General features: G+C 43.7%; 2 protein-coding genes across 3 annotated transcripts in view; one reads left to right on the top strand and one right to left on the bottom strand.

Moving 5' to 3' along the window:
* Positions 1-13,641, bottom strand: part of PDGFC (platelet derived growth factor C) — a 210,629-nt gene extending 196,988 nt beyond the window's left edge. Inside the window, exon 1 of one of the 2 annotated variants that reach the window (XM_057728879.1) lies at positions 12,511-13,641. In XM_057728879.1, the coding sequence (XP_057584862.1) occupies positions 12,511-12,781 (271 nt within the window). In that variant the 5' untranslated portion in view covers positions 12,782-13,641. The remainder of the gene's footprint in view (positions 1-12,510) is intronic. The other variant, XM_057728878.1, reaches the window with a different exon arrangement.
* On the top strand, positions 12,879-13,655 carry LOC130848486 (basic proline-rich protein-like; the record flags this gene model as incomplete). The annotated part of the gene is made up of 1 exon (XM_057726963.1): positions 12,879-13,655. A coding segment is annotated over one exon (777 nt), but the record flags the coding sequence as incomplete, so codon positions are not given.
* Between the last annotated feature and the right edge of the window lie 11,202 nt (positions 13,656-24,857).

A 24,857-nucleotide genomic window follows, 5' to 3' on the forward strand; every position in this document is an offset into this window, starting at 1 on the left:
CACTTCAATTTCCAAATTTATTTCTGGCTTCCATTCCTGCTAATCATTACCACCAATGTGCAGGACCACGCACTCTTTACGGCCACACCGCCTGCCCTCCCCTTTATTGGACCATTCTGGCACAGCCCTCACAACAATTTGAGAGGAGGTCAATTAATATTCTAATGCAAGAAAGCAACTCTCTAAAGCAAGACCACTTGGGATAAGATTTTTCACCTATGCCTCAAGTAAGAGGAATGAATGTCACAGTAGGTTGGTTATAATAGCGGTTTTATTACAAGATTGGCAGAGTTATAGTAACTGTAAATCATAACTGTTGTTGGATTTCTACTTTACATAGTTGCAGTTATGAGTCTAGTCTTGTTAGCCAGAACAATTATTTGACAATTAGTCTGGACATGTCTGAGCCCAGAAGGAAAACTTCAATTTCAATCACCTTATTTTCCTTGAATAGAACCCAGTGCTACCAAAAATTAGGTCCGTTCAACTTTTCACACATGGGTTTTTCACTGTTTTCCGAAGTTAAACCAACATAAGTGTAAATGCTCAGAATTTTAAGTATTTTCTTTCAAGGTGCCGTACAAAACAGCAATAATGGGTCTCCACGCACCAAAGAAAAACAAACACATAAACAAACCAAAAAATAAGCTTGTAACTTCATTTTCAAGGTAGAACATGGTCAGAGCCTATAAAACATAATACACAGCCCCGAATCTGGACTGCAAATCTATCACTGAAACATCTAGTAAATGACTCAATTTGTTTACACGGCTCTGTACCTTTTTATGGCCGTTCCATAAAGAAGTTATTACATCCATTCTCTTTATTTTGTTTGAGTGTTTGAATGAACCCCAGAACCACAAGCCAGTTAAACAAGCTCTCCCTTAGATGGACGCGGTCTCATATAATTCACCACTACCGGGGAAATTTTCAAAACAATGTTTGTAGTTTGGAAACACCACACACTCCCAAAGTATTTCCTGTGCTTTATGTAGTTTTAAATGTCCAGCAGATATATTAAATAATTCCTCCTTTTCCATTTTTCCAAGTAAAAGTGTGGCATTTGCACTTCCTCCAGAAGATTTGCACCTCTGAGTGTTTTGCTACAGTAAGTCAGCCATTCAGAAATGACTGCAAAGGAAGGTTGCAAGGAAATGTGGGATCCAGACACCCTAAATGATTTCCGAGGATGTAAATGTCAGTTCTGAAAGGAAATCATTCTAAAGCAGTTAGTTTAATTGGGTGCCCAACTGGTGCCCATTAAAATTATCAGTACAGATTAAAGATAAATTTCCTACCATGATGAAAAAATTGCTTTTTTAAAACAAACACACAGCTTATTTAATTCTTAATTTTACATGCTTAATCATGCCTATAAACATCAAGCCTGTTAATATTCTCAAGAAAACAGAAGTTGAAACCACTTTTTCAAGAGTTAGCATTTATCAAATGAGGTGTCTAGACGCTCTCAATATCTCTCAATAACCTGGCCAGATTTTGACCTATAACACTTGCTATTTTGTGATGGCTGAATTTTCTACAAACAGATAGTTTTGTGACTAACACAAAGCATACAGCCAAGGTCATCATATACATCTATAATATACAGGAAACTGCATCTGAAACTCTAAAAATGCTAGTATGCTATGAAATCTAATCTCCTGTACCACAGAGGTGATCCATTTCCATGTGGACCTCCAGAAACAGACTGTAGTTTATAGATAAAAGTAAAGCTGATCACAAAACATACACCTTGAGACACTGCTGCTTATTTAATAGGAAGCACCCTCCCCCAATACCTTTTATTACCCACAACATAAACCTATCAGCAGCAGGGGAGACCTGCCTCCAGTTCACCCCATCTCTGGCCCTCGATGTGCACTAGCCAACTCGGTTTTCTTGCTTTTATGATGTTCAGTCTCTATGCTTTGAATGGCTAATTAGATGGTGAGTCACACTCTAGTAAGAAAGAGTCTATTCTATTTCCAAAGAAAAATATGAAAATGCTGGAAGTTCTTAAACCATGTGCACCCTCCCATCGTCCTGTCTCAGGTTTAAAGTCAGATACATCAGAAATGAACCCTGCAGGTTCCCCTTTTTTTCCAAACCCAGTAAGAAATTTCCAGGAAGGAACTGAATATGTTTTTGCTCTCATCTGTTCCTATCTTAATCACGTTTTAAGCAAGCATTCCTCCTTCGTATGCAGATTTTAAACATCGCCTGTTGCCATAGAAAAAGACATTATAACGCTTTAATGATTCCCAATTTGCATTCCTAATCACCTCAGCCTAGGACTGTGTGTGGCAGTACAGGAAACAAGCTGTGGTTCATTCCTCAGTCGAGAAAAAAAACATAAATAATATGACTCTTTAAAAGACAGATGTCCTTATAAATACCCAGCAAAAATAACTGCCAGAAACAACACAAGATAAGTACCACGTAAGCCTAGCTTCTGTTGTTAATGGTTTCTGATCTCTGCAGTAACTCCCAAGGCAGGTGCAAGGGCCAGCTGGGCATATGTAAGCACAGAAGCCCATCCTCATCTTGCAAACACTGAAAAGCTTAAAATAGTATCCACTCACGAACAAGGCTTTCCTGGAATGCAAACAGCCTGGCTTCAAAAAAATGGCATGACATCCACATAGCACATCCACCAGGAGAATGCATTCACTTCAAATCCTGAAATACCTCAAAATATTTCTAGCATTGTGTCCAAGGAACCAGGACGAACCTCCCCAGAGTTACTCAATGCAAACTAACCTCACAGGAATTAATTTTCCAGGAAACTCAACATCCTTTCCCTTCAAAGCGCAAAGGCTGTTTTCTTTGCTCCTTGCAAGTGAATAGCTTCATTACACTAATCCCATGTGAGCTGCCCCTTTATCACATCCTGGTCCTGCACCCAGCCTCCTTCTGCATGCTGTCCGTTTTGTGAATGAAGTGTGAAATTAGCTCTTTGTTTACATAAAGCAGGCAACAGAGAGCAGTGTAGACACAGGCTTAGCTTATTTGAGTGTCACTGAGGGTGTGCAGCCTGCCCTCAGACCGGTTCAGAACTTCCCAAGAAAACCCCCATAAGCCCTTAACGGCTCACACCAAAGCAGAACTCTGCAACCTGCCTGCCTAGAAAGTAACTGGAAAGAAAAGGTTTTGACTCAATCTTAAACATGAAGACAACTTTTATTTTTTTAGAGTATTGTTGATTTACAATGTTGTGTTAGTTTCAAGTGTACAGCAAAGTGATTCAGTTATACCTACATATATATATATCTATTAATTTGCACTGTTTTTCACATAGAGGTTATTACAAAATATTAAGTAGAGTTCCCTGTGCTGTACAGTAGGTCCTTGTCGATTATAGACTTTATATGTAGTAGTGTGTATCTGTTAATCCCAAACTCCTAATGTATCTCTCTCCCTCTTCCCCTTTGGTAACCATAAGTCTGTTTTCTGTGTCTGTGAGTCTGTTTCTGTTTCATAGATAAGTTCATTTGTGTCATATTTTTGATTCCACGTATAAGTGCTATCATATGATATTTGTCTCTTTCTGTCTGGCTTACTTAATATGATCATCTCTAGGTCCATCCACGTTGCTGCAAATGGAATTATTTCATTCTATTCTATGGCTGCGTAATATTCCATTGTATATATGTACCACATCTTCTTTATCCATTCACCTCTGGATGGACATTTAGGTTGCCTCCATGTCCTTGCTATTGTGAATAGTGGTGCTATGAACACCAGAACGCATGAATCCTTTGAAACAATATTTTTCTCCATATATATGCCCAGGAGTGGGATTTCTGGATGGTATGGTAAATCTATTTTTAGTTTTTTGAGGAACCTCCATACTGTTTTCCATAGTGGAAATTTACATTACCACCAACAGTGCACGAAGGTTCCCTTTTGTCCACACCCTCTCCAGCATTTATTGTTTGTAGAGTGAAGACAACCTTGTCTCAGATTCTGTTTGTGAGCTGCCAACTCTGTAAGAGGCAAACCCTGCGAACAGCATCAAGGCCTTGCATTTCCCATGCCTCTTCTCATCCTCAACCCCAGACTCGCCTCCCTCCTCTGCTGCAGGCTGTCCCCTCGGCCTAGCACACTTTCCTCTTCTTCCCTCTCAAGCCCACTTCAAAATATATCCCCTCCCCAGTGGGAGCTTTTCTCCACGTGCTTCTTTTCCAGGCAGAATCCACCACCTGGTCAATCACCAGAGGACCTGGGGAGTGTGGTAAAGCCCTCTGTGTTCCCACAGCACCTGGAACCCAGAACTAACAGACTGTAAGGTAGACTCCGGAGCTGCCATCCTCCTTGGACAGAGCTTCGCAAGGGCAAGGGCTGCATCTCATTCTCTGTGTACCTGGCACCTAGGGCAGAGTTTAGCACAGAGCACATGCTCATAAATATTTGCTGTTTAAAAGCAATGTTCTAATAAAACATTAGACCATTAAGTCATGAGGGGGGGAGGCACGTGGCTGAGTCCTGGCTGGGAGTCAGACCCAGGTCCGAACGTTTATCAGCTGTGCGACCTTGGCTACTTAGCCAGTAAAGCCTCAGTGTTTTTCCCAATACCACATGGGGAGGTGATAAAGATAAACTGTAGACCTTCTGCAAACATTGACACAAGTGTGGCAGCTAACAGGCTCTCGGGGAGTCATCATTAAGCATCACAAAACCAGAGAACCATACTGCCCTTCCCATGCCCTTCCCAGGAGCCCTCCCCGGTTTCTCATCAGTACACAGCATACACAGGAGGAATGCAGGGCCACATCCTTGCACTTATTACCATCAATGGGCCTTGTGCTGTCTGGGGATGTTGGTTTCTCTAAAAGAGCCAGACATCTGCTTTGCCGCCCCCACCCCCGCAAAAGCTTGCAACAACCTGATACACCCTCCCTTGATTGAGAAATGGTTCAACTACTATTCAACAGGGGAAATGCTAAATACAAAACAAAAAACAAAACAAACAAACAAACAAAAAAATAGTTTGAAAATTAAAAAGGAATTAAGCCTAACACCACGAAAGCAAAATCAGTGAAGCCAGCCTGGCAAAGATGGTTTGGCTTTGCTACAAGGCAGGTATCCGGGTAGGAGGCTGCCCCGTCACCAGGGGATGGGGATGATGGTTTGAAGGAGGCACAGAAGGTCTGATGTGGAGGCAGATAGCAGATAAGAGAGGCTGAACTCCATTTAAAACGTCTTCCCCTGACATAAAAGACAAAATGAGCTGATGCCACCAAAAACATCACTCTTACTAATTTGGCTTTAAGGATAAATGCAATTAACGTAACTCTTTACAACTGGAGCTCATTTGTTCTCAGATTGTGGACTCTGCAAACAAAATTTTTTAAAAAGGTAAATGAATCTTGTTTTAGGCAAGCCATTCAAGTCCACGGGTACAAATTTATTTCCTTGATGCTCCTGACTTTGAGAGCAATCTGAACTTCTAAATAGAACACCCCATGTAATATAGTGTAAATAAAGGCAAATGTCACTCATTAAATTCACTGCAAAAGAATAACAGGCTGTGTGTTCTAGAGCTCACTAAACCATGCTTATTTACTCATTTCTATGGTACTTTTACCACTGAGACATCCCACTAAATAAAATGTTTGAAATTATTAAAAAAAAAAAAGAAAGAAAGAAAAGAAAACCTCCCTGTGGAGCCAGGCTTTCCAATGTCAGCCTTCCTCTGCATCATCATCAACAAATATGGCAAAACATGTTAATGAGCATTGTCTATCCATGGACCTGCTGAAAATAAGATCCCAACACATCATAGTGACACTGCTAAAGGAAGTATTTCAAGTCATTCGCCAAACTGTCAGATTTCTACCCCGATAGAGGTATTACAATAGACACTGGCCAGAGTATCTGTTTTATTTCAATAATGTGATTATTCTGAGATTGTTGTCCTTCGTGTTCCTATAAATAATGTTTCAGGATTAAGGGACCCCCACTTCCCCTTACAACCCCCAAACCATGAAACCTCCTGAAACAGTAAAGAAATGCTTTTGTACAAAGGGGTAGAATTTTGAAACTAGGATTCCATTTGCCTAATTGGTTCCCATGGAAGGAAAATGTATCAGCACATGAGCAGTTGAACCCGACTGCCTTCCAGCGCAACCTTGACAAAGTCACCTTGGTGGTCTAGGCCTCACTTTACACATTAGTGCAGATGCACTCCTAGGACCCTTCCAGCCTTGGCGTTCCACAAGCCAGACGTACTGCTGATTTCTAGCCTGTGCACGTTCTCCATGAGCCACAAGCAGAAGGTGGGAGGCACGCAGTTTTTGGAAGCCTGTCACCCATTCAAAATTCACCATTCTGAGCAATCCTGGGTCTAGATCACATGCGACCCATGTGCAGAACAGACAGAAGTGCGCACTCCGATGGCACTTTTAAGAGAGGAACTAGTATCACTTCTAGGAAACCTACCCACTGGCTGGGTACACACGCTCCTGGTAACTTGGTAATTTACCAGGATTACAAAGTAGAACTCTCACTGGTATCTCCCATCCCAACCAGTAAGTAAATGTATCTTCCTACAAGTTCCAGTGTCAAAAAGCCACCTTCCAAGACGGCCTGCTGTTCGGGCAACACCAGAGTCCTATACAAACAAGGCACTATATCCAGAACCATCCAACAAATACTTACCATATGCAACCCTTAATTCCATGCCTTGGCGCACCCACAGAGGGCAAGTCAGACATGCCCAGGTTCTCAGGGACCTTACATTCTATGGGGGTGGGAGGCAGGGCAGGGAGACAATAAATAAACCAATAAACAACAAGCAGAATATCAAAGAGTGCTAAGTGCTATGCGGTGAATTGACCTTGATGTGACAAACAGGGGTGGTTAATGTAAGTGGTTAAAAAATAGACCTTGCAGAGAAGGTGGTCTCGTTAACCCAGATGATAGGAAGGTGGTACCCAGGCCAAAGCAGCTGCCAGTGTTGCCCGGGGAAGCAGGAACAGGCAACTGAGAGCTGCAATCTCACACCACGTGTGCCTTGTCTCCTGCCACATCTCACCTCCCAGGCCTCCACCTGTGAAAGGCTAGAACCAAAGAAGCTGCAGGAAGAAGGCTTGAAGGAGGCCATACCCCTTCTCACCTCTGGCTCCTTCAAGCCGTAGGTGGGTCGGTCCTGAGTGCCCAGCAGTGGAGAGAAGAGACAGGAGTTTTAACTCCTATATGAACTAAATTGTCCACAGCTGAAAGTGTCAAAAGGCTTAAGCATCAGTGTCCATCAGGAGGGAGGCCAGCAGGGTTGGAGCAGCGTCCCCAGTGTCCCCAGTGGTGCTGGGCATGAACCCCACAGCTTATGCTCAAAGATGCTCCATGTGTCCTGGAAGAGGGGCTGGGCTCCTTCCCAACCCACTGGGGATGTTTCAGTACTTCCACAACCGAATCAGTCGTACCCATGCTTACCAGCCAAAAATCAACCACTAGATATACCCTCAGGGGACAAGGGAAATGTGAGAAAAAAAAAAAATCACAGGTGGAGGCAGTGGTAAAGAAAAATAATTCACAGAGACTGTTTAACCAATGAGTTATAGAGAAATTATACGGCGTTATACAGAGATAGTCTGGCTACGTATAAAGTTTTCAGATAAAATCATCAGAAACATCAAAACTAGGCTAAGTAAACAAGGGGACTTTTTATTATGACTTCTACCATGTTGGTTGATACAAATAGAAACCTCTACTCTGCTCAGTATTCTGGAATAATCTAAATGGGAAAAGAATTTGAAAAAGAATAGATACAAGAATATGTATAAGCAAATCACTTTGCTGTACACTTGGAACTAACACAACATTATTAATCAACTATATGTCAATATAAAATAAAATAAAATTTTTTTAAAAAGAAAAAAAAAGAAACCTCTGGGGAAATATTTAGCAGTCTTGGGAACATGAAGGGGTATGGCCTCCTTCAATGTAATTGAGACATTACAAATGCATTGATTAAATTATTATTTATTTAACACATCACATTATCATTAGATTTCCATTTCTACAAAAAGTGTGCAAGTTTATAGATAAAAGATTTTTTGCACCAAAACATTGAAAAAAAAATGTAGTGGAAGAGAATGTCAAGAAGATATATAAGAAATAAGTTTCAGGAAGGATGAAATAAGAATAGACCAAGCTAAGATTTCAGTGCCCAAGACAGGGCTCTACAAAATGTACTAATCAGGAAAGTTTAGGGTTGGTCCCTGGTATTTATTTACAGCTATTCAACAAATGATACATAGTCTCTGAAGCTTCATACAGACCTTTGTACTTTCTAATCACCTTTCAGAGGTAAGAACCAAGTATATCAGATTAAGCTTAAAAGATAACAGTTGGTAGGGGAGGAAAAGTCACTGTAAAATAGAATGGGGATTTTTTGTGACCTATTGTGAAAAGTAATATTCATCATTACATAATGGTACTTCACTTCTTCAACTTCCTCAACTATCCCAAACAGAGCAGAGGACCAGGAGGAAGTTAAAAAAAATAACACACAAAACCTCTAAATTACAAAAAAAAAATGTCACAAAGGTCATGCACAACAACGTATAGACTAACAGGAAAGTCCCTTGAGTCCTCGGGCAGAGCTATGTACTCTTGGACACTATTCTAAAGATTGTGATGATGTGTTTTCCAGTCAAATACAGCTTTGCAGCTGCTGCCTAAGGAGAGGTCGGGGGAGTAGATACAGGCATATTGGCAGGAGGAGGGGTAAGCTGGCACTGAGAGAAACACACAGAAAAGCCATAAACACAAGGTACACGTACTCAGCAAGGCATTAAGAGGGGACCATTTGTCCCCAGAGTAAATGGTCCCACAGGCCACCAAAGTCCTCTAGGAAAAGTATGCAAACAATAAATGATGTTCAGTGGGGAGGGGGAGGGGCAATTTGGGGTAGGGGATTAAAAGGTACACTGTTATGCATAAAATAAGCAACAAGGGTATGTTACACCACACAGGAATGCAGCCAGTGTTTTATAATAACTATAAATGGAGTGTAACCTTTAATAATTGTGAATCACTATATTGTACACCTGTAATTTACATAATATTATATGTCAACTTTAAATTTTTAAAAATAATGTTTGTAAGGATAACCCTAACCAATAGAGGCATACCTCAAATCTACACTCACAATAGTTAAAGAAGATGAGAAGAGTCAGAAGCATCTTTCAGAGCCATGGGTAAATTAAAATCCCTCCCCAGTGATGCAAGGTAGGTGAGGCCTTATCCCAATCGACAATCCTGTGATTGGCATCTATTGGGACTAAACGCAGGTCATAAACAAAAAGTAAGCTGTGTTCTGTTTTGTTTGTGACAGACAAGATTCCTTCTGCTACATCTGAGAAGCATCATCCCAGAACTCACCCATTTCCTGGGAGGGGTCCTCTTCCAAAATGAGTGCCCACAGACCATAGTCATTTTTTCTAAGGCCATACAGAGAGAACAGGCCAGAAACCCTACCCATGTCAGTGTTCTGATCTTTCATCTCCTTCCTTAAGTTAAATCTGAGTGGAGATCCTTGGTAGATATGTGAGACTTCATTGTTAGTCAGGTTAAGAATGAAAGACACAAAGGTTGGAATTTCCTGGTTGTCCAGTGGTTAGGGCTCCGAGCGTTCATTCATGGGGCTGAGGTCCAATCCATCCTTGGTTGGGGAACTAAGATCTCACAAGCCATGTGGCGAAGGCCAACACCCCACCCCATCTCCAAAAAAAAGACACAAAGCCAACTCATAATATTGGAGGATAAAATTATTCTTCTAGTAAAGCAGCAAGAATTGCAGTAGTTTTAAGGAAACAACCAAGTAACTAATAACAGGTAAATGGCACTGATCCTTGACACCTAATTTTGAAGCTCCTCCCTTGCTCCAGTCTAAATCCAAGTATCCAGCATCGGCTAGAGCAATCAATTTCCATTTATAACACGTCTCAGGAGACCCAACTGATACTGAAACTCAGCAGGCCTGGGGCTTGATGGAGTCAACTCGATAGGAGACTTTGCAATACTCCAGGAAAATGAGTACCATCCATCCGGGAGGGGTGGATGAACGACTGAATGCGCTCCGACTGTCACGGCAGATCAATTTGGACATTTCACATTTAGCGCTTAGAAGATCTTTCGGAAAATGATGCAGTGCGTTTTCTATGCGGCATCCTCAGGTGGGTCTGTACTTACAGAATTAGACACTCATCTCAATTGAGTAGAGTGACAGGGCAATCAAAAACCAATCATAATTCAATAGGAGGGCAAAAAACGCCCACATGACAGAGTGGAAAAGTTGAAAGCCACAAAAAGAAGAGAAAGTCCCAGCAAACCCCTTCACACTCCCAGGGGATCTTGCTTAGCACCTACCTGTTCTCCTATCCTGGAACCTTGCATGTGCGGGAAGATAGCTCTACACCGCCCCCTAGCGCTGGCCGCCCCGCTTCTCAGGCTGAACACCGCAAGGTGAGTGGTTCCTCCACCTCCAGTTACTTCCGGCTGCCAGCCGTCCCATGGGCTAAACATAGACCAGTCCTCTGCACACAGATTAGGAAACAACCCCGCTATTTTTAGCATCATGCATCTTAGGAATGGAAATGGCCCAGCCTCTGAAGGCAACACAATGTGTGTGGCCTGGCTTCATGAACCCACCTCTCAGGAGGGGGTGAACCTACTCCAGAAAGTGGCCAAAGACCCTGTGAAAGTTCTGGGGCGCATTACAAAGCGATGATGGCACGTGGACCGCAGGAAAGACAAACAAGGAAAGGACAATGTCAGACACAACTTGCAAAGGGACTGGGGAAGATGAGAGATGCCAGGAAAAGCCTGATAATCAGAGCAGCAGGAGAAATGACCAGGGGCAGGGGAGAAAAAAAAAACAAGACAGAAGCCAGGAATATCGTGCATGGTCATTTTGGGTAAGTTTGTCCAGTAAGAAGCAATATTTTGAGAAAGAACAAAGATTGGTCTGACCCATTTCCTGCCAGAGTACAGCTGGTGCTGTGGCTTCTTTGATCACCCCCCCACTCCCCCCCACCCCCCCACCCCTGCCCCCGCACAGTCTTCTGCAGTCCCCGTGATTAGAGATGGATCCCTTTGATCGGCAGCTCAAGCAGCCTGCAGGTGTCATGTCCCATCACATCACCAAGTTGTAAGAAGCAACCACGTTACCTTCGGCTGATAACTGTGATACCCTGTCTTGCTGTCCATACACTAAACACAAATAACGTCTACAAAGGTCCCAGGAATCCTTATATTCTCTGTTTTTGTACTCTAGAACTTTCTATGCTTTCTTAAAGGTGGACACTTTGAAGAGTTTCAATTCAAAGTTGAAGCTTTGAAACATCCCCAAGACACACAGGAAAAGTTGCTGTGTCTTAAAAGCACAGTACACAGCATGCTGATCTCCTAGGTATGCCGCCTATGTTCATTTCGCCTGCTTAATGGAGTGACAGCATGCTTGCATTCTGAATAGATGGCATACAAAGCCGTAAAAACATGTACATTTCTTTTCAAGTAACACTAAGAGCCACCACTTGTAAACAGGGTGTTTAATATTCTAATTTTAGACAGCCTGCATTCACATTGTGGTTTCATGCGCAGGATAAAATTTCTATTTACAAAGTAGTCTCAAAAATGACTTCATAATGGTAGATCAAGAGCAAAAGAGTTTAGAAATTGAATGATGTAAATCATATGGGGGTTCAGAGGCTAAGCAAATTACACACCCTGAAGCAGCCCTGGCTTTTATGAAAGGAGCCTTTCTCCAGCTCTGTGCAATCCCAGCCCAAGGGAGCTTGCATCTGAGAGTTTTCTAAACATTTCAGGTACACTTGAAAGCTGAAAGTAATTCTCATTTCCTATGCTGGATTAAGTCGTTTCCAGCACACACAAAATAGCAGTCACTCACCATCGCATATAAAAACACACCACCAGAAAGGTAAGGGCTCCAGAGTACAAAGGCACATTAAAAAAAAAAAAAAAAAATAGAGCGCAGGAGAAACACATTTTTTTTAAATTCCTCCTAAAAACGTCCATAAGGCCTCCTGACCTCTTTACTTGCTATCCACTTACTGATTAATTGATGCCTTTCCACTCAGACCGTTTCAATTAATGCAGCTAACACATGTCCTGGGACACCCCCCTTCCCAATCCAAAAAACTTAGTAAAGTCGAACATGCCAAGACTCATTCGTGTTGGATTCGGATTTAGAGGCAGTTCTTGAACTTAGAACTCTGGCAACGAGAGGTCTTGCAAGGCAGCTGCAACTGACGTCCGCAGGGCTCCCAGACTGTCCCCTCTCTGGCTGCGCCCGCGGGGACACTCGGGCTGCCCCGCTGGAGCCCGGCGGCCGCTCCCGAAGTTGCAAACTCCGCGGAACCTCCGCGAAGGCGGCGCGCTGAGGCGCGGATGGAGAGGCGCCCTTCCCCGCGCGGGCCGGGGTGCACCCGGCCGGGCGCACAAAGCGGCGCGGGAACCGAGCGGGGGAACGAGCGGGGAACTCACCGTTCTGCTCCTTGTTGCTGGCGAGCTGGAGTTTGCTGCTCAGGTTGGACTCAGCCCGGGTCCCGGGTCTCTGGCCGGCCAGGGCGGATGTCAGCAGGAGGAGCCCGAAGAGGAGCATTGGGCTGAGCGGGCGGGCGCGCGGTCGGCGGGCACTGGGGGAGCGGGGCTCCGGGCCGGGCTCAGCGCCGCCGGGGGAGGGCCGCGCCGGGCGGGACGCGCCGCGCCTGCTCTGGCCGCCGAGCCTCGCGGGGTCCTTTTCACATCCTCCCATCCAAGACTTTCTCCGAGGGCCCTCTTCGGTGTCTCCAGTTTGTGCCGAGGATCAAAGCAAAACCTGGACCTGAACCAGTTTCCCAAGGTTTAAACAAATCCTGCGCTGTGCCGAGGCGGTGGGGGTGGGGTGGGGGCGAAGGCGAGGGAGGAAAGGGGGGTGGGGACGCGGGGAGCCGGGCACGCCGAGGAGTCCCCGGCGAGGGGCCGGGAGCACCTGTCAGCCAGGGGACGGCACCGGCGGCGGGTCGGGGGTCGCTCGGGGCCGGCCTCCAGCCCGCTCGGCGGCGGGCACTTTCCGATCAATCACAAAGCTGCCGATCGATGCGCTCTCCGGGCGCCGCGACCGCCCCGCCCCCACCCCGAGGGGGAGGGGAGACCCAGGCGCGGGCGCGGCGCCGGGGCCGGGGGTCCCGAGCGGAGCCGGGGTCCGGGCCGAGGCCGCCCCGGGCCGGGCGCACAGAGGCCGCGGGACGCGCTCCCCGCCTGGCGCGCGGCGCGGATCCGGCACCTGGATGCGGTTCCCGCGACCCGAACTCCCGGGTCCGGGCGCCCCCGCCCCGCGCAGCACGGGAGGTCGGGCTGGGGTCGCTCGGGGGCCGCTCGGCGTCCCCTCCCCTGCGCTCGGGCGGCGCGGCAAGTGGGCCCCGGGCGCGGAGCAGGCCGGCGCGGAGCTCGCCTGTCCCCTCCCCTTCACCACCTTCCCGGCGGCGGGGGGGCCGGGGTCCCGCGCGCCGGGGCCGCCGCCGGGCGGTCCGGCAGGTGCCGGCGCGCACTGGGTGCCGCGGGGCCCCGGCGGGGGATGCGGCCCGAGCGGCCCGGGCTCCCCTCCCCGGACGCCCAGAGCCCCAGATAACGAGCCGGACGGGCGCTGAGGGCGCTGCCGGAGCCAGAAGAAGTGGGAAGAACTTCCTGCCACTTCCCTCCTCCCCGCCCCCGAGCAGGGGCTCCTCGTTCCTTCCCGAGGGGACCCCCGTTCCCAAAGGGCTGAGCCGGCACCCTCGGCCAGGGTTGTTGGGCTGAAGGAAGCAGGGAAACAGGAACCCAGGAATTTCTTTCCCTCCAGCTTCCAGTTCTCTGAAGCAGAGGTTGGAAAAGCAAAAGTAAAGACAAATGCCCGAATAATAACATTGATTCATTTAACAAACACTGTATTGAGTGAAATGCCTACTGGGTAAGGCACTGTTCTAGAGCTGCAGAAATGGAAATAGACAAAAGCCTCTGTCCTCGTGAAGCCTGCCTTCAATTGGTATCAAGCAAAGCAAAAATAGCACCCAAATTCTTGTCAACAAGTCAGTGAAAAGGATAGGACCAGGTAAGGTCGGATGAAAGGATGCAGCCCTGCAGTGTCAGCTGAAATAGGGGCAGAGTTTCAATGCTCCTTTTTAAGAAGCTGCCCTTCTCGGCCCAGCTAGGCCCTCGTTGAATACTGAGGAGAGCTGCTCTGAAAAAGGTCCAGGGATGCTCCGACATGGACGTCCCTCGCGCCTGGACCAGTCACGCTGAAAATGACAAGCCCCGTTCCTACGCTTCGATGCCCACTGAGGCCAAGCAACGTGACCTCTCTGTTCATAACATCCGAGTCCTCTTCTTTTTTCCCCTCTTAAAATTCTCCGAAGCCCTACTCCCCTTGGAAACCTTTACTCACCTATCCCATCAGTTCATTCTTGCTCCTGCATCACTTTTGTCTTCAAAGTGCAGGATGTCAGGGCCAATAAAGAAAGCCCAGTCTTTGAAGAAGTTACAGTTTAGCAGACACAGGCCTTGTTATTGTACTCACTCTAGCAGCTCCTCAAGGCCAGTGTGAATCTGTATCTGCGCAATAAATATGTTCGAAACATGTTCTGTAGATTCGTGGGAGCGTGAGGGAGTGTTTCCAGTTTCAATAGCTTAATGAGACTTGTTACATAAAAGACATGCTTTATGAACACACTTTAATCTGTTTGTAATAAAACTAATTACTCCCCAGTTTTTTGAATTTGGTACGTTTAATTTCCTAATCAGGATTTTTCTCAATAAGGCTGTTATATGTCTATATAGTTGAGTTTGATGACCACCCACAGAGAGTGTGTGTGTCTGCGTGTCTGTGTGCAGGTTTAATCCATTTGCTCCCGCGAGATTATAAGGGTGATGACTGCTTTTTATTTTGTATCATTGCATATTGGCTGGAAGAGTGCCTGGCCCAGAGGGGTCATAAATAAACATTCTTGACTGACTGACAGGTTTCTTTATTGGAGTCACTTAGTGCACCCTGGAATTTCAGCATGGAGGTTGTATTTGAAATGTTACACATGATCTAGAATAATATTCCACCTCTGGGTTTCACCTCATCCACATGCTACAGATTGCTTTGACATTGGCCTCATAAGTAAAGCCAGCCGAGTGCCCCTGCAGAACCCCAGACCATACCCTATCCACCTCCACATTGCCTGGGTTCACTCCAGTGTCCTTACACTACTGTCTCTTGAACTGTTCTTGCCCTTGGCAAGTTTGATTGTTTTAACAGTGTATCCTTTTCCTTTCTGCCTGCTCCATTCAGTGTATAACCCCTTCCCAGGAAAGTGGGATCCTTGCATGGAAAGTAAATTTTACATAACCCAGAGTCTGCGCAGTTACTAAACAATAGATTTTGAATGAATATGGCTTTGTTTTGGCCTAAAGCATTTTCCTTGAGAAAAGGCATCTGTTCCCCCAACCAGGAGAAAATAATTGGGAACATTCTTTGTGGTTTTCGTGTTTTCTTAAACCTTCAGCAGGCGTGCCCACTCCGGCTGAATGCATGTAGAGTGCTACCTACAAATTCCTGGTGAGGAACATGCCAGAAGGTACTTGGTTATTAGCAATTATCATTTGGCGGGGAGGGAGGGTGGATGTGGCTACTAAATTTTTTTTGAAGTGAAGTGAGATTTAAAGCCAACTATCCATTCAAGGAATCATTTAACACTGGAGGGCAGGAACCCTGAGACCATGTTTTTGCCCAGAAAATCAAAGATGATGAGTTCTCTTGCTCTTCTTCTGATTCAACCCTAACACACACACACACACACACACACACATGCAAGCATGCAAAATGATTTTAAGACTTTTCCCAGAACTTTTTGGTATTTTAGTGGCAGATGATTGAGCGTGAGTTTGTGAGGTTCAGAGCACTGCGATCTACCTAAGTGTCTGCTCCTTTCTAGAATGATGAGCAACACGTTTGCATGAGGCTGGAAGCCTGGAGTAGGAAGCAAAGTAAATGCCTACAGATCACAGCAGAAATAAAGACTCTTCCAGGGGCAAAAAAGAAATGAAGTCATCTCTCTTAGAATCATGCTTTTCTTTCTCCACTTTCTCCAACTACCCTACCTTGAGAAACACATGGCCTTGCTCTCTTTGGATAGCTCAGGATGTATTAATACTCGATTTTTCCAACCTAAAAAAAATAAAACACACACTTTTCCTTATATTCTGTGTATCTGGATCAGTCACCCTTTCCCTCCCAGTATAGCAAGTGGTATCAGAAAGGCTTGCTTCTGAGGCAAATGGTAGAGGGGTGTGTTAGGGCCCTGCTCTCAAAGGAGCAGATGTACTTTCTAATTTTGACTTTTTTGAGGGAGGGAAGTCCGGAGGTGGGAAGGCAGAGGTGAGTGGCCAAGAGAAATGGGTGACAAGGACAGGCCTTGAGGTGGCCCTCTGTGGCTTTTCCCACTGAAGTCAAGCTGCTGTTTCCTTTTGGAAATCATGGTTGGGGAAGCAAGGATATTTTTCAGAATCTCAGAAGTGCTTGTCTGACTCAGAACTCGGAGGGAGTAAGTAGCCAGCAGCCAGAAACAGCCCCAAAGAAAAAGGAGCCCTGGTCACCTTAGAACCACCACATTGAAACGTTATTTCACTGGGAGCTGGGAGACCAGGGGCCTAGTCTGGCTTTACTGCTAACAAACAGCACAGCCTTGTGCTAGAATCCTCTAGAATCCTCTCTGCCCCTTTTCTTTACACTGGATTCTGTCTCCACCTTCTTACTGTTTTAGAAATCTTCCATTCTCTGAGATATGACAGATAGTGATGTCAGTTCTTTCTCAACTTAATTGTGCTTCTGTGATGATACAGGGCTAGGACAGGTTTCCTGGCCTCAACTCAGAGATGCTTGGAAGCTGGCAAGAGAGGATGGGCAGGTGTTTCCCCCTAAATTCATTCAATCATGGGAGTTCTCTTTCATCTTTTATGAGGCTTGTTGGGAAAGAGTTTCTACTGATAATCGAAAAGAAGGGAAGAAAAGAAAGAGTTTGGAAATCACTAAATCAAGTATCAGGAATTGTACTGAATTCAGTGAAGCAATAAAATTATGTATGGGTAGCCACATTTTAATGTTTAATATCTGGTATCATCAAAAGAAGCCAAGTATGGTTCCAAGATAAAGAAAAATAGTACGGTGCGTGAGTTGTAAATCTTAAGGAAATTCTACTGTCATTAACCAAGAACAGACCTGCGATCTCCTACTATTCCATAGAGTCCCACTGGTGGCATCTGTAACAATCCTGAAATCAGGGGGCATCCTCTAAAAATGCAGACAGCAACCATACACTGTGTTTGGGCATATCCTCGAGTCAATAAATGTCATTTTTCTCTCCCCCAGAATCACGTGTAAGATATGAAGGCTTCTGTCCACATGGTGACAAATCATAGTAAAGAGGTCAAGACACGGCTACAGATCTTCCTTTCTCAGACAGTGACCCCCTTCCTTCAAAGGTCATGAGAGAAGGACCCTCTCACTTTGTGATCATTGTTTCAAATGCAGTCTTTCCTTGGCTGTCAGACTTTGGAAAAGAGGCCCAGAGCCTTAGTACACAACTTCATGAATGTGAAAAAAGTTTTGTTGGTGAGCAGGAAGGAAAAGAGAGCTTAACTCATCTAACATTAAAGTATCGTCAATCGTTTTTGAAGTTGAAGATAGTTCAAGGGATTTTCATAATCCTTTTCTATTGTGATTAGTACTGTCAGCCATCTGTCATCGTTACAGTCAGAAAAGTGTCTGCTTTCTTCTGTGCTAAAACAGCCTTGCAACATCCTAAGGCATCATTTTATTTTCCCAAATTTTATTTTTATTGGCACAGTTGGCTTTGAAGCTTTCCCCATCTTCCTGGACCACCTTCTCTCCTTGCCCATCATCTGGATCGTCTTTTACTGGTCCTCCCTGAAATTAAGAGGGTAAAAAGCATGATTTCCTCCCACAGGCAGCTCGAGAAGATTGATTGTTAAACAGAAGCCAACCAGGGAAAATCAAAATAAGGGGAGAATCATTCAGGTTCAAATTTACTTTGTGAAGCACCTATCACATTCTAGGAACTGTTAGATACCTTGAAATATATTTTCTCCTTTCATCTTCCCACCGATCCTTGGAGGAAAGCCAGAGTTTCCCCATGTTACTGCAGAAAAATGGAGAATTAGTGGAGAATTTGCCCAGGGTGACACTACCGGTGACAGGTACAGTTCACCTTTGTTCCTAGGCTCCCCTTAGACTCCTGTGCATTTCATTTGACATGTTGAGGCCCTGGATTTTGGACCAAAGAATTCCCACGTGAAGCTTTTGTATGCTTCCCTAAGTTATCTTCACGATGACTGCCCTCCCCATGTTTGATCTGGGGTACACCTTGGGGTACGTAGGCAAACTTTCCCACATGTTCAAGAGCATACTGTTGAGACAGCTATCTTTCTGCAACAGCCCAAATAAAAGATTTGAGCCAGACTGAATCTGGGTTACTGGAGGCAGTGGTGGTGACTAAGGCATCGGAAAACTGGCCTGGGGTCGAAGCCCACCCAAAGTGTGGGCTAGCGGAAGCATCATCTTGTTTCTCCTGGCCGAGTTAGTCATCCAGAGAATGCCTCAGCCTCCACCATCTGTGGACAGTTATGTCACAGAATCTATCTCCTTGTCTTTGAGGACAAAGGGAAGGAATTCTCATTCCTCTTTTCCTGATCATGATTGCAACTGAATTAAAGCATCAGGGCTGGGAAGAAATACACTGTTTTCCCAGTTGTTCCCTTTGAAGACTCAATTCACGATGAACTCTAGGTGTCAGGGTCTAGGCTTCTCTCACGCATACAATTCCTATGTGTATCCCTCCACGTGTTTCTAATTCAAAACTCCTGATCTAGGGTTGTTTTTTTTTTAAAGCCCTATGACAAGGCAAATTTTCATCTTCATTGATAATTTGATGAAGGTATTTTTAGATTGGCTGGATTTATTCAAAGCCCAAAGACAAGAAATCACCAGTGACTTGTTAAGCCCCCAAGCGAGCAAAAGTGTTCAATTGAAATTCTGATTCCTGAGATAAATTCCATTTGTATCTGAGGGGATATAACATAGGAAAAGACACTCGTGGTATCAATTTTTGTCCCATTGGACGGTAAGTGGAAAAAAGTTCTTTACTTTCATTTCTTTCTTGAATGACCTTTTAGACACACATAAAACCAAACAGAGAAACATGAGAATCAGCTGATTATTCTAGCCACTACTATTCATACTTATTGACGCAAAAGATTATACTATGCATCTGTTAAAAAATACTATCTTAAGAACTCAAAGCCCTTCCTAATATCTCTTTCTTCCTGCCTACCTAGATTTCTGTGGTAAGATGAGCATCACTGTGGATAGCCATGTTCACCTTTTTCGGCATTCAGGGGAAGGAAATGTCTCATCCCTCAGAATCTGTGTGGTCTGGTCCATGATCCAACTGTCACCTAGTCTGTGAAGTATGGTAGCCTGCATACTTTCATTCTACATCTTCAGAGCTGGGGTCACGTTACTACCTTTTTTATTGAAATGTCCGGAATGAAGTACTCTACAATGGAGTCTTCTACTGGTTATTAAACAACGGATAAATTATCCACAGCTCTATGCATAAATATTAGTAGAATCCCCATTTTAAAGATGAGACGCTGAGCCCCAGGAAGGCTTTGTCACTTGACCAGAGTCACCAGTTTGTGAGTAGTGAAACTGAGCAGGACCCTGTGGGACTCCTGGGCACAGAAGCCTTTTCACATCCCCCATTTCTTTTTGCAGGAAATAGATCCCAGCCTCCATGACCTTCCCTGAGTTCCAAAGGGCAGGTTCAAACAGTTGCTAATCAGGAAAGGGAGGGGATGCAGAGACAAGGGAGGAGCAGCCAAGAAACAATAGTGCAGCCTCGGGGCAGGGTCCTGGTTCCACCTTAGGTGATACACATATTAATATCTTTGAGCTCTTTATAGAACTAAAACCCCCACCAAATGGAAGATGTCAGCATTCTTTATTCCAGATGAAAGGAACCACTGAGACTCATCAGGAGACCACCTGAGGCCAGCTTAAAGGACTGCAGGCCCTGCACACATGCTAATCTTATAGCAATCCCACCCTTGAACCATTGCTCTAAAACTCCTCACCAAATCCTCCCAGGTTGGGACACACATTTTTCAAAGGCAGGAGGCTGCTCTGTCCCCCTTTGCCTAGAAAAGTAGTAAACATATTCTTTTCTACTTCACCCAAACTCTGTCTCTGAGGTTCCACTTGGCACCGGTGCACAGAGGTCAGTTTTCTGCATCACATTTTCATTCCCGCATGCCACCTAGCACAGCACTAGGTGTGGAGTGACTCCAAAAAGACATTTCAGGCTTATGAAATGTACATTTATATTAAGCACTTGGTGTTTATTTTAGGACTCCACAGCATTCTAGTCATAAATACGTAACTTAAAATTCTACTGCCAACAACAAACTGTACATCATTCTGCTTTTGGTCTCACATCAAAAGGACAGTGTCCCAAGCCTACAGGAACGAGGCACTTAGTCAATGAAACTGTCACAGTGTCTTAGATAGAGCACCCTTTTTAGTGGCTATAGAAATGAGAAATGAAATTTCTGAAACCATCTGAAGGAAAAAGGGTCTGTTGCCCTGATTCTTAGTGATAAAACCTTGCCATAAAATCACCATTACTGCGTTGCTGGCTCTGACAACCTATGATGAAAGAAACTCATAATGTGTATTCAAATAAGCTTCTGAAGGACAAAAGTAGGAGAAAGTAAAGGTAGTGAGATGACTTACAGGTTTCTCTGGGAAGGTGAATGTTCTAAATAAGAGACAGAGTTTCTGTTACCATTAACCTTGAGATTATCATGGATGTGACCAAGATAGCAATCTGTCAGGAGCACTGATGCATGCTGTTGGACCCAAGAAGTTACAAGGTAAGTAAAAGGTATGACTACTTCCCTCAGTGAATTCCCCCTGACTTGGGGCATCCAATCATCTCCATGTGTATTTGTTTCCACCTCTGATGTAATCTGTCCTCTTGCATTATCTATGCCCTGCAGAAAGCCCTGCAGACTGCTCTCTGCCTGGTCCACTCTTATGTTCCTGTAAGCTGTCCTCAGGTTACCAGCTTGATCCGTTTAAACACAAAGCTGATCACAGCCTGATCCCCTGCTCTAAAAGTTTGTGCCTCCCCTTTGCCTGTAGGAGAAAAACTGTTCTCCTTGGGCATCATCTGCTTTTCTTTATGTACCAGGTCTCAAAATCCTGACACACCACAGTTCCCATACTTATACTTACTGGTCTTTGCTTCTTTTCTTATTCTCACTCCACAGTTATAGATAACTCAGTCTAGATCTTCTTCTATTCTGTTTTACTTTTCTTCCCAGCTTCTTTTCCCCAGTACTTAACAAACTACACTTATCAAATAATAATAGCTCACCCTACTTTGTGCCAGGCACCATTCTAAAGATTTCATCTATACTCATGTCCTCATTCTCACCACAAACATACGAGATGGGTGTATTCTTTTTTAATTTATTTTATTGAAGTATAGTTGATTTACAATGTTGTGTTAATTTCTGCTGTACAGCAAAGTGATTCAGTTATACACATACATACATTCTTTTTCATATTCTTTTCCCATTATGATTTATCACAAGATATTGAATATAGTTCCCTGTGCTATTCAGTAGGACCTTGTTGTTTGTCCATTCTATATATGATAGTTTGCATCCACTAACCCCAAACTGTCACTCCATCCCTTCCCCATCACCCTCCCCTTGGCAACCACAAGTCTGTTCTCTGTGTCTGTGAGTCTGTTTCTGTTTCATAGATTAGTTCACTTGTGTCATATTTTAGATTCCACATATAAGCGTTATCATATGGTATTTGTCTTTCTCTGTCTGAGATGGGTATATTAAATAGGTTTTATAGAGAAGCAGAGTAGGAACAGAGAAGCTAAACAATTTGCCTAAGACCACTCAGGTGGTAGGTGGCAGAGCTGGGTCTTGAACTTGGCAAGTCTATTTCCCTCTCGAGTCCCTGCATTTGACCATCACTCTGTCTCTAACAGAGGGTGTTCACCCAGTACTGGAGGCCATGTGGACACCCAGTGATAATCCAAACATTGAAGTCAGAGGTACAATCTAACATCTTTTTTTTATTCTCTCCACAAGTCTGTTATTAATTCAATGGAGAGTTTAATCATTAGTGGTGTCTTAAAATGAAGATAACACTAAGTAACTTTTTTGGCTAAATAAAGAAGTCTTTCCCTATCTTCTCTCCTTTACTCCACTGAGTACATCACCAGGGTAAGTCTCATCCTTCCGAAAACTTTCTAGGACAAATCCTTAACCTCACTGCCCTCAAATTAATGATTATATCCTCTAGTTCTGTTGACGTACCCTCCCTGCAACTGACTCTAAAGTCTTTGATGGCAGAAATTGTGTTTTCTCTCTCTCTGTCCTGTTTTAAATCTGCTAACCATCCCTGCCCTGCCTACTCACTGCAGCACTTAACTCTGTGTGTGTGGAGTTCCCTGTTTAACACATCTTTTAATAGCTGGTGAGTGAAATTAACAAAAGTATGAAGTAGTCAAATGCAGTTACACCCATGACAAATCTTCATGGCAGAGAAATGAATGAAGAGCAGCTCCTTCTGACGCAACGAGGGAGACTGGAACCATGTGGAGTTCATTTTCTCGCTTGGCTGTCACTCAGAGTTGGGGAGCTTGTAAACGGAAGAGCTAAATTATGGAAAACAAGAGTCAAGCTGTACTAACCTCTAAGCTCACACCTAAGTGAAAATTATTCATATAATTTTACTTATTTGTTGAGCTGAAGGAAGACCAGGTGAGCACTTTCCAAAATGGAAGCAATGCAGAATCTGTCTCTTCACAAATCCTATGGTAATACTCATTCCAATATTACAAGGTTATTTCTAAAGCCTGGCAAACAGCCCAATTCGTATTGCCTGACTGGTTTAAATAAAGTTAACTTCTTACAATAGAAAAATCTTATGTAACAGATGGTTCACAAGAGTCTATTTAATAGCCAATCTATTATAACCAAGATGTCATCATGTTGGAAAATAACTTCTAGGAAAGTATCTTCTTCATATTTTGAAAGGATGATGTCAAATGAAATTCTTTGCTTTTTAATTTTAGATTTTAAAATGTGTGTGTTACAATTTAAAATGTGTATGTGTGTGAAAGCATGTGGTTTTGAAATAATAATTTGCTGACTGTTGCTGCCTGGGTAGAGTAACTTTCAAGAGCCACTGAGCTAAAATGGGATATGAAGCGTCACTGTTTATGAAGATTCATACATAAAAGTAATTTAATGAAGTGACAATTTACTTTGCATCTCGTGTGCTTTGGGCAATTAATTTTACTGTGAAATCTTAGACTTCAGCTCTGAGTTAATATCTTAAAAAATAAAGAAACTGCCATGGAATGAACCAGACATGCCGCTTCATGAATTTCTGTCTTATCTGGCACCCATTCAGTACTTTAAAAACACCATATAGGGAACCATACTCAATATTTTTAATAACCTATAAGGAAAAAGAATCTGAGGAAAAAAAATATATATGAATGTATAACTGAATCACTTTGTTGTACACCTGAAGTTACCACAACATTGTAAATCAACCATACTTCAATAATTTTTTTTAAAAAAAGAATATATGCTGCTGAGATTTTATTCCTAGAAACAAATTAATTCATAACACTGTGATTACAAAATTCTTCCTTAATGAGCTTAGATCAAATATAATTACTCTCATGACTCTTTAAGTTCATAAAGATGGATTCTATTTACTGTGACCTAGAAATGCTGTTTATAAATGGAGTAGAGTCTATAGAAAATTGTATCACTGTTATTCACCTGAAACTAATGTAACATTGTAAATCAACTATACTTCAATAAAAATAATGTGACTGATTTGCTTGGTTGTACAGCAGAAACTGACACAATACTGTAAAGCAATTATACTCCAAAAAAGATTTAAAAACTCAATAAATAAATAAACACACTGTTTTAGTTTGCTTGTTCCTTTCACCGCAGTTGCTGACATGGTGCATTTGCAGCCTACATGGTATGGAGTTTCCAACCACTGATCCAGGTAAATGTCCCTCGTGGAGTGGATCAGACACAAAACTTCACAGGAGAAAGGCAGCATATATTTCTGAAACTAGGCGTGAGCTTTCATTAGTAATCTAATTTTGAGAGATTTACAAATGTTTTACAATTTACCACATGCTGGTGCAGGATGTTAACTTACTGTAGAACATCATGTTACATGTTAAGGACCCATAGTCAGGAGTTCTGTGTTCCACCACAATTAGATGTGTGACTTTCACAGCAATGAAAAGTTACCCTGGCCGGTCCTCAGTTTCTACAACTGTACACGTGAAAGTTTACCGGATTGATTTCAATATTCTGTTGCCAACATTTTTGGATTCAGTATTGAATTCTTTTCTTTTTTTACTAGAAAAAAAGTATCTATTCTCATAGTCTTTCTTGTGGGGAGACAATTACACCTTAAAGAATCTTTTTTTTTTTTCTTTTCTTTAAAAGGAAACAACCTGGGACTCCCCTGGTGGCACGGTGATTAAGAATCCGCCTGCCAATGCAGGGCACATGGGTTCTATCCCTGGTCCGGGAAGATCCCACATGTCAAGGAGCAAATAAGCCTGTGTGCCACAACTACTGAGCCCATGTGCTTAGAGCCCACGTACCACAATGAAGAGTAGCCCCCACTCACCTCAACTAGAGAAAGCCCATGTGCAGCAAGGAAGACCCAACACAGC

The sequence above is a fragment of the Hippopotamus amphibius genome, chromosome 3 (assembly GCF_030028045.1).
Source record: "Hippopotamus amphibius kiboko isolate mHipAmp2 chromosome 3, mHipAmp2.hap2, whole genome shotgun sequence".
NCBI lineage: Eukaryota > Metazoa > Chordata > Mammalia > Artiodactyla > Hippopotamidae > Hippopotamus > Hippopotamus amphibius.